Genomic DNA, 10,653 nt, shown 5'->3' with positions numbered 1-10,653 from the left:
GCGGGGGGCGAATGCGTTGCAGCGGGTATTAATCTCTTTCCGCTCATTTTGTAGCAGCAGGAGAGGACCCCCCCCTCCCTCCGCCGCCTCCCTCCCCCAGGCATGCTGGCACTGCCCCGCTGAGACGTGCAGAGTTTGGGGTTAACTTGCACCTGGCCACCCTGGAATAGAGACTCTCCGGACCGGATCAGTTGGGGTTTGTTGTCTATGTCTTGTTGGGAAATCTGGTGGATTTTTTTCTCACTCGTGGAGGAAGAGCCTGGTGCTGGCAGTTGGCTTCGTGGTCTTTTTTGGAGGGCGAAGGAAGGGAAGGGATCTCGCTTGAGCCGTGCAGAGAGAGAGCTCGGACATGTGTTGTCAGCACATCTGGGGAATACAGTCTGCAAGTCCAAAAGGAAATTTGCTGGGATCGTTCAAACTGCGATATTGATCTTTGTTATTTTTTTTCGCCGAGGGATGCACTTGGCATGAGAATCGGAGGATGGAAATTGTTTGGGAGGTGCTTTTTCTTCTGCAAGCGAATTTCATCGTCTGCATTTCAGGTACGCAGCTAGCACAGAAAGGACAGGGAGGCAGGGGAAATACCATACAGGGTTCCCAGGCTTCCCCTTAGCAAGGGGCGAGAGGTACAGTTAAACCCAAATCAAAACAGTAGTTGAAAAATACACGAACAATGTATTTGTGAGTGGATTGTGATGGAAATCAACAAACATCAATCCCCCTCCCCTTAATGCCAATACCTGTGTAGCAATTACGATACACGGGTTGCAATAAATAACTACAGTGTACTGATTAAACAGATGCTTATAATTCCTAATGTACCTGATTGTGATAGTTAATCGCAACATTGCAGTAATCCCAGAATTTCATAGCTCCTGAAGTTCTTTAACTCGGCCGATCTGTGGATGTTAAAAGGTTTGCGGTTCATTGGCAGAGTTGTCATGTTCTGGTACCACAGTTCAGGGTCTGCAAAGCAAGGAATGACACTGAAGAATGTGCGTTTGCTTTTAAAAGGAGCTTTACTGTGGCTGTGCTCTGAAAATGAATTTAAGAAAAAAATAGCCCCCTTCAAAGAACTCCTTGGTTGCTGGGATTCCAGCTTTAGGCTTCTCATTTTAAGCTTGCAAGGATCTCTCTCCCCTCCAGTATGTAGAAGTCGGGTAATTTCAGTTGTCACCAGAGCTTGTCCAATTAATGAATAGGCACGGCCGGGTGTCTAGCGTAAAGGATTGGAACAATTTATTCTTGGGGAAAACACTCCCTTCTACTGCAAAAGCCCTGGCTGCCTTGTTAATTTGTCATGTCAGTCATGCTGGAATAATTATGTTGCAGGAGGCAGGAGTGGGGAGGTGGCCAGTTTTGTAGTTCGGGACACTTCAGGGAGCCCCATGGGAATCCAGGCTGCCTGCGTCTCCTGCTGTTCCACTTCTCTGCAGGCTGCCTCTGCCCTCAAGTCATTGCATAAATCCAGAAATGGGAACGCAGGCAGCACAGGCAAGGCACTGCGGGGCGGGGGCGTAGGGGGTCCTGGTGGACATCTCAGTGTCCAGTCTGGAGGTGCTCAGGGAGAGGGAGCTCCAAAGCTCCCTTGGGGCCACGCAGAGACTGGCCTGGGCCAGCTGCCGGCTCCCAGCCAGCCAGCAGCCCCTGCAGCATCTCACCCTGGCAGTGCCTGCCCCCACTGCGCTTTCTGCAGCACTTCCTGACTGATCCACCCTTACAGCCCTTGGACTGGCGACACTTACGCTAACATTTGGGGTGGCAGCATCTATGTTTATTTGTATTGCCTGCACCTGCCCCAAAACTTTTTTATTCCTGAGCAAATAGTGTTGCTGTCGGCCCGCGGGGTATGTCAGCCCTTCTTTTATCCCTACAGACTGGCACCATCTGCTACCAGGCACCCGGATGACACTGGCAGCACCCCAGGCTGACCTTCCACTTGTGCCCATTGGTACCATCAGAATAATTCACTCTCTCACTCTTTAGAACAGCAAAACCTGCTGCCTCTTGTCATTTAAATCTCACACTTATCTATTTAGCTCAGCGTGATATGCCACCTGTCCAGTTCTCTTCAAATTAGGCACTTCTTAAAGTACCACAGTGAGACTGGAAAAATGAAGCTCATCGCTTTCTTGGCCATTCTGACAGTAATATCCTGAGACAGAAAGAAGCTGTCCCATTCTGTGCAGGTCCTTATGCCACGCATTTAGCTGCCAGTGTTTCCTAATCTCCCCCCCTCCTTTCCTCATCTTCAGACATGGGAACCGGGGCTTCTGAAACTGATAGTGCGATCAGTCCTGCAGGGGCTCTCATCGCTCTCCATCTCCCTCTAGCACTAAGAACAGACTGATATCCATCTCTCTTTTCTTCTTCTCTTTTTTTGTTCTTTTTTTGGGAATGAAGTGAATAAATGAATGCTGGGATGCTTTTGCTGCATGGTTAAAGCTGTGGTTTCAAACAATTTTAACCACATAGAGGATGTGTGCATGCATTTAGGCTTTTTTTTTTTTTCTTCCTCGGTATTTTTATTTTTTTCAGGAATCCTTGGGATTTGTCATCTTGGTAAAAGGGATTAAGATCTGTAGATATCTGACTGGCACTAATGCTTTGTATCTTTCCTCTGTCATCCATTTCACACTATGTTTTGTAGCATATTATCTAGCTGGGATGTCTGGATAACAATGTAAGTAAGAGAAGATGTAATGAAGCCTGTTAGGTTTGCCTCAACGCTGGATTCCAGAAACTGGGTATTTTTAGCACTTCAGTACTGGTCATTCATTCAACATGTTACTTAAAAAAAACACTGGTTGAGCACACTGCTGCAAATTACAGGGATGTGAATTAAGGAATGTGGTAGTAGTATTTTTTTGTTCTTTTTTCTCTTTCTTATTAAGTCAGTTGTTTCAGCAATGAAGATACAAGACTGGTCTTCTGTGCATGGATCTTTCCTGAACATTAGTAAACACTTGATTCAGTGTGTATTTAAACCTGTGATGGCCCTCCTGCTAATTCCAGTGGTTATTTGGATTATGGCCTGTTAAGGGCTGCTGTTCAAAGGGATGATGTCAGTCACTGAATTGAACAGACTATTAAGTTAGTTTATCATTATTAGTAAACTTATTTATTAAACATAGGTTCAATCTTATGTCACACTGTCTTTTGCTATGTATTTACATGACATTTAAATATAAATTATGCTGAATGTAGCACTTATGCTGTGTTTCTTAACTAAAATAAATAATGAAGTTATACAAATGGCTTTTTTGTGTCTCTCACATGCGTGAATTTTTGTGAGACAGTATATGGAAAGTAATTTCATCTATTAAAAAAAGGCACATATATTTTCAAAATATTTTATACCTAACATATTTTTTATCAGTCAGTTACCTGTGCGTATGATCAATTGCTTCATTTGGAAGAAATGATACTGAGATTTAGGAATAATTATTTTTTTAATTACTGGCCCTTGTGTTTGGGAAATAATTTATCTGTGAACTTCGTAAACTGAATATTTTTGTTTTCTTGGCATACTGAATTAAGGCTTTTGCTACTTGAAGTTGCTTGTTTGAAAGGAGAATCTAGTTTCTTTGTGCAGATGCAAATGAGAAATAAGAACAGATTGAAGGACCAAGAAAACAATTTCTATTCTTTAGAAATAAATGAAAGCCCTCTCTTTCCTTCTAAGTTATGATGCATATTTATTCCTTTGAGTTGTAGTCTCTGAGGAAAAATAGTCATGATTTGTATTATGACTTTTGAGGTTTTGTTCCTTTTAATGATACTACAGCATAGAAGGAACACAGGGCAATGGAAGTGAAGATGTCCTGTAGATAGAATGCTGACATAAGACCTCTCTGGTTGTTGTTCCTTTGAAGATGCAGATAATCATGGCACAGGGATTATACTGTTCATATAGAAAGAGGATCATAGTTGTTGGTATGATGTCCAGAATTTCCTTCCTGGGTGATAATATTACCAAAGATTAATTAGCATCAGCGTTCTCAGGTGGGATGTTGTTGATCCCATAATGGCTGCCACCTTTGTTTGCATAGTCATTTGTATAAATCATGAGCAATTTTTTTGTGATTTGTACTAACAATCAATTTCAAGAAAAAAACCAGGATGCTGTTTTCAAACCCTTGCACGATAGTTCATTTAAATAAGAAAATGCTACTGTCGTGGGCATTGATTAAGAAGGTTTCTATGTCCATTTTCTCTTAATTCATCAATGAAATGATGTATAAAACCTGCATGTTCAACATCTTTGTGGCTTCCTATGAACTGATATATTACCTCTTATTGTTTTGGCTTGCGGGAACTAATATGGATGAAATTCATGCAGTCCCTACAGCTCTCTCATTATTTGGAAGTATTTTCATCCTTTGCTGTTGTCCTCAAGTCACGTAGGGACAGATCCCTTTTATGATGTAACTTCTTTGGCCTGTTTGGCAGCACACAGGGGTGATAAATCATGTATCATGAACAGCTAAGATGGTATAAAAAAAATCCTGTCTATCAAGGAATTCCACTGTGTATTGAGCATCTCATGTAGCATCACCTGGCATTGAGGGCTAGGGGTGTATTTGGAGCACAGTTGCACTTCATTCTCTGTCTTGCTGCTTCTGCAGTCTCTGAGCTCTTACTACCTGGCATAACAGAGAGTTGTCCTATAGGAACTCTAAATTATGCCAAGGCTTGAATTACCCGTTGAATGATGGTCTGTAAGGTCTGATAACTCTTCTTCTCTTAGCATTGTACAACCTGAGATAATTCAAGCTAAAGTAGTCTTGTAGAAGAGAAGACTATCAAGGCTCTAATGTCCAGTAGTAACTAACAGTGAATCGTTCATTGTTATGTTTGGACAAAAATGTTGAAACCAAGTTAATTATTCTCAAATAGTGTCACTATTTTCTGGCACTTTTAAGTAAGAAATATAATATCCTAGGGGAAGGAATTATTCATAGCGCGCATATATATATATATATATGAGAGAAAGTAATCACTAGGCATATAGGAAGGTATAACATGCAGCCTGGTGCATCTGGTAGCTAAGAGCTTTTGGCATCCAATCCATTATAGTATTCTTTCCTGCTTTGTCCCATCTCCACAGCTTCATGTGTGTGGGCAAACCTTCATGCCTGCATGGAGTTTGTTGATGTTACTGAAAATCCACGTGGATTCGATCCTCCTGCTCACATTCAAACACAGGATGGAGGCCATATGTTGGATCCAAAGACTCTCAGTTCCTTAGCACTCGAATGCTTTCTCACTTCAGAGATGTTGCTGCCTTTTCAAAAGGTGTGAAGATGTTTCTGCTTTAAAGTTCTATGGAAATAGCCTTGTAGTCTCCTATAAATGTCTGCTTTACTCTTTTTTTTTTTTGTGTCCTGTATTTTTCATCATTCTATTTTTATTGTTAGTTTTACAGCTAGAGCGTGACCAGATAGGCGCTAAAGTGCCAAAACAACACACATATTTTTAGCTTATGTAAAGGTAGTAGAAGAGAATGTTTATGAATAGTTTTGCACGTATTGTGCTGAGCTGTTTTCCATCCAATAAGCTGATGGAAAGAAACTGGTAATCGCTGCTATTCTTTTCCAGATCTCAGTGATGAAGATGATACCCAGTTTTCAAAGGGACCTCTTCACCTTGTTGTGTTGCCTCATTGTTAATGCACTTGAACTAGATACCAAGCCTCCAAGACAAAATTATTAAGAACAGGAATAAAACCCCAACTCAAATAAGCACTCTCAATTTCAGGGTAGTCTTTAAGTCTTTAAGATATAACTGATGTTATAGAGAAGTTTTGCCCTTGATATTCTTGGAAAGGTTTCAGTTTTTAAATCTACAACAGCTAGATTTTAAATTCAGCAAGGATTCAAATGGCTTTCCATTTGCATTATGAAAATTCCTTGTATACCAATGAACGAAGAATTCCTGTTTACCCTAAAAGGCTGTTTTGCTTATTTGTTGCTATTGGTCAAATTATCACTTGCTTTCTTGGTTGAAAGGTGGTAATTTAGCTGAGGAGGGAGCTGCTGTTTTCTTCGTTACTGATTCTTTATGGCTAAACTTAACATGGCAAAGACTGAAGTGGATGATTGGCCCATCTGGGCTGTTAATAGAAGACTATATAAAACTGTTTTATCATTATCTCATTACCAGCTCAAGCAGCAGACAAAACTAGATGACAGTTAGTTATGGACAACACTGACATACTGTGATAAGTGTTACTTTGCTCTTATCTTGGTTTTATCTTAACTATACATCATGTTGGAAGGAATAGAAAATAGGAATCAAATTTTAAATGACTTGTTTAGAGGCAACACTGTACAGTGTGACTGCATTTCCATTGTAATGCCATCAGAAAGTGCAAAAATGCCTGTCCATACAGGGGAGAATATCAGTTAGCAAAAAAAAAATGCCATTGTGATAGATAAATTGAAACATTAATGGTAAATAAATAGGAAAGAAATTTTTAAAAAAGATAATAACCTGGCATTTAGGAGAATTTGCAGCCCAACCTGTTTACAGTTGAATTCAAAGTAGTAGAATATTTTATTGCTGGTTTAACTATTCTTGGTTAAAAAGCTGTCAAGGGTCTTTTAATGGAATTTCTTGAAGATAAAATAGCAAGTTATTATTGTCATAAAAATAGAGGACTGAAACATTTTAGACCTATATTCTGTGTAGTATAGTAGCTTTTCTGGTGATGTAGACAAATATTGGGTGCCTCATGGGCACATGGGTGCCCATAAGTGTAAACTTCTTATTTGTCAATATGGGAAGCATTTTCATGCAGTGCTTAGCAGTTGACTGTTGAGGTAAGAAGGCATAAGGAAACCTATATTTACACCCACCTTAAAAGACTTTGGAACTCCGAGAATGTTATAAATGGCTTTAGCATTGATGAGATTTGGGCCTTACGAATTGCAAAAACTTGAAGCTTGACAATGAGAAAAGCTTTAGATGGCAGGTCTCTCTGCTCCTGTGGAGTGCCAGGTACAGCCTATCCAGGATTACAGCCCTAAAATATTTAATGTTCTTTTATTCATCTTGAAAAATGGAAGGTCATCAGTTCCCACATACATAGCGTACTGAAAGCAATGGTCAGAACTAAAGAAAATAAATGCTTTCCTTGTTTGATGTATTTTTCCATATGAAAACATTTCTGGTTTAAATTCATGGATCTGTAACATTTGTATTTCTGTAGTAAAATTAGTATTAAACTTAAATGCCCCACAGTTTTATCGTTTGTAATATTATTGCCAGAAAAATACCACAGCAGCTGTAATTGACAACTAATTAGAATGTACTTTTTAACAAGATACTAAAATAGGCATAGAGATAAGATAATATCCATAATGTTATCTGTTCATTTTGACATTCTTTCTTCCTCCCTTTATCATTAGTGCTTAACTTGATCACGCTCAGAATACTCTATGTTTGTCATCTAGCTTTTAAGTATGGAACAGATAGAGTTGTGCACTGACTGGTCCAAAGTGGCTTCTAAACACATGCATGGAGGAGGAAACTAAGCAACATTATCCTTTTTTCCCCCTCTAAATGTGTTGACATCTCTAGCTTTTGGAAGTAGCGTTTGAGTAGATGGATTTAGAGGGAAACATGGTTTTTGAAAAATCATCTTCTTGTCAGTTTTGTGGGTTGTTTCCAATTTAAGTTCTTTCCTACTGTCAACTACTATAGTGCCCTGTTCTGCTTCAAGAATAGTCATCAGAATGGAGTTTATCTGTTCTGCCATGGGTAGAAAGACTGGCACAGCAGGACTTCTACAGAATTTGCCTTATTAATGCTAAAGATAATGAGTAATAGAGAAAGGTCTTTTGGTATGTGTGACTACGGAAAACTGCACCGTTTGAAGTGATGTTGGAATAACCATGTCCTCCAGCAAACCCTGCCTGATAGCCGTACTCCCGATAGGATGGCAGCTGGGTAACTGAAGGAGCAGGTCAGGAAGGATTGCTACTGCCACAGCTAAATTTTGTTTGGCAAGGTGACATACTTGGGCCGCTAGAAAGAGCATTAATTTGCGTTTGCCATCATGGCAGAGAAAAGAAACTTTCTCTCCTTAGGAAGGAAGGTAGTGCTGAAGATTTCTGCTTGCTGGCAGAAAAGGATAACAATACTTCAGTAGTGTCCCCTGAAAGTGAAATTTTATGGAGAATGAGCTATTTGTTCATACATGGGTGGAATGCCATACCATTGGCAGCTGAGGTGTGTTATTTCCCATATGGGAAGCTGCAGTTATGGAAGGGAAGGGCTGCTGCTGCTGGAAGGAAAAGGTGTTTGATTGACCCTATGCTGGTCCTAATCTTGCTGCTTGGGAGTGTGTGAACAGCTACTGACAGGAGATTTCTCTGACTGGGATTGCGCGGTCTGGGTTTTTCTAAGAATGAAAGGTATAAATGAGAAGAGCTTTGTGTTATATTTCAGTCAAAAAGAAAAAAAAAAGATTAATTTTGGTGGCAGAGCTTGGAACAGTTTGCAGGGAACATATAGTGTTGACCACACTTTCACAAATGGAGAAACTGAGGTAAAAATGTCATGTTGAAAGGTCACCCAGCAGCAATTTAAGTAATTACAGCCCATTTTCACTCTCATTTCTGCCTTGCAGCACTAGGATTACTCTTACACCTTGTTTCTGGTCAGACTATGACACTGAATCACCTCACTGAGGCAGTGAAGCACCTCACTGAAATGAGGGAGCACAAGGCCTCTGTGGCGCCAGGGTCAGGAGGGAAGGCAGTGATGGACCCTGGGACAAGCCCACAGGCTCTGTGGCCTCATCCCCCATCCCCGGGGTCTGGCTGCTTCGTCCGTGTCAGTTCTGATCCTGCACAGCTGAGTAGCCTTGGGTCAGGCTGTGGAGAGAACTGTGAGAAGCCGTGTCTGCTGCCTCAGCGGCTTTGAGCTGCCTTTAACCTTGGCCCTTCGCCTGCCCTCAGCCTTGTGCCCTGCTGCTCCTCACCTCGCCTCGCCTCGCTGACTGGACTAACCAGCTTGACCGCGGACCTGCCTCCTCACCGGGGATGTGTTTCCTCATCACAGACATGCCTGGCGACGGCGGGAGGGTGGCTGACCTGTGTGGCTCTCCCTGCACCTGCTCCTCATGTCGGTCGACTGAGAGGCTGTGCTCCACAGGAAGGTGACTGCCCTTGTGGCACTGCCTGCCCTTGCAAACTCCTAGAAACATCTTCCTGAAAATGGTTTCTGTGAGCTACATGCTAACACTGCCTTTCGATTTCTGACTGGAGGGGGGATGGCTGCAGCTGGGCACACTCGAATTCAGTGGACGATGAAACCTGGCAGTCTGGCCCCAAGAAACATAAAACGACCATTTTTAAACCTCTAGAACTTGAAGCCCAGCTGAGCAGCAAGTTTGTGGTCATTCCTGCTCCCTTGTCTCTTGACTTTGTGCAGTTTGCTTCAGCTAGATTTATCCTCAGTGTTTAAACTTGTGTGGCTTCCCCGGGAGTGAAGGGTCACAAATGGGGCCTGGTGTGTCCTCTCAGAGGCTGGATCCCTCCTTCTCTCTCTGCCTGTGTATTACAAGGTATTTTTTCTCTTCATAGTAATAGCAGTGAAGATATCGTGAGGTATAATTATGGTATATTTAAGAATTACATCAATTAGAGTTTAACTTAAATTGGTTTCCAGGAGTTAGTGTGATATTAAGGTAAAATTCAGACCCGCACAAGGTTCCTCCATAAACATGTGTTATTTAAATTCTGCTTAAATTATTAACATTCATTCAGTTGGCCTCTTTATGGTTTTATTGTGACTATGAGTAACGAATAGGTTCCTCAAAGTGCAGCACTTTGCCTGCCTCATGTTTCGCATCCACTTGGCGTGGATGTGGGTGACAACAGAAAGGTAAGGACACCAGAGTTTTTGGCCCTAAATTTTCTTTTTGAAATTTGCTCTCTCAGCAGACAAATAGGTTCCTTTACATACTGATGTGGTTGATGGATATGCTGTGTACACATATGTGAATTTATTTTGGGGGGGTGAAATCCTCACCCCAGGGCATTTCGCCCATGCTGTCCTTAACTCCCACTTTTTATTTTCTAATATATTCACGTGGCTTCACCATTTGCAGTTTTTTTGTTCACATTCATATTTATAAGCGGTATCTTATTGTTATAGTATGTTTTTGTGCCTGCTGGAAAACAAAGTAATTCCACAGTCTCCTCTCTCTTTTGCCCAGATGATCCTGAGGGTACTATGTGGCAGTTAGTAATTGCAAGTGGGATTTAAAGTTATCTGCAGATGCATAATTTTTATCTTCTGTAGCCCCCCTGGCACTCTCTCCAAGTTGTTAACAATTCATCTTTGCAGTCTGTAATTGTGCCTTTGCTCTAGAGTCACAGGTATTTAGCTCACTGTGGAACAGGATGCAAAATAGAGTAATAAATAATATGATTTATTTTTATTAGGTAGCATGAGTATGTTTTCATACTTGTGAGCTAAAAACTTAGTCATCCTCTTTAGATGTTGTGAGAAGACGTTAATATACAGATTCAGCAAAATGCAAAACTTACTTAAAAGACATGCTTAAGTGTTTTGCTGTATCTGAGTCTTAATATGTAATTGTATTAAAACAACTTAGATGAAGGATGTGCTGAAGTGCTT

The 10,653-nt window shown here is 41.1% G+C and overlaps 1 protein-coding gene across 1 annotated transcript in view; it reads left to right on the top strand.

Moving 5' to 3' along the window:
* The first annotated feature begins 481 nt into the window (after positions 1–481).
* The window catches only part of CA10 (carbonic anhydrase 10), a 215,746-nt gene continuing 205,574 nt past the window's right edge, over positions 482–10,653 (top strand). The window contains exon 1 of the mRNA XM_009279683.1: positions 482–542. Coding sequence (XP_009277958.1) covers positions 482–542 — 61 coding nt within the window. The remainder of the gene's footprint in view (positions 543–10,653) is intronic.

Source organism: Aptenodytes forsteri, unplaced genomic scaffold (assembly GCF_000699145.1).
Source record: "Aptenodytes forsteri isolate BGI_AS27 unplaced genomic scaffold, ASM69914v1 Scaffold563, whole genome shotgun sequence".
In the NCBI taxonomy this organism is placed as follows: domain Eukaryota; kingdom Metazoa; phylum Chordata; class Aves; order Sphenisciformes; family Spheniscidae; genus Aptenodytes; species Aptenodytes forsteri.
Note: the sequence above shows the minus strand (reverse complement) of the source record. Positions and strands in the feature narration are given on the sequence as shown.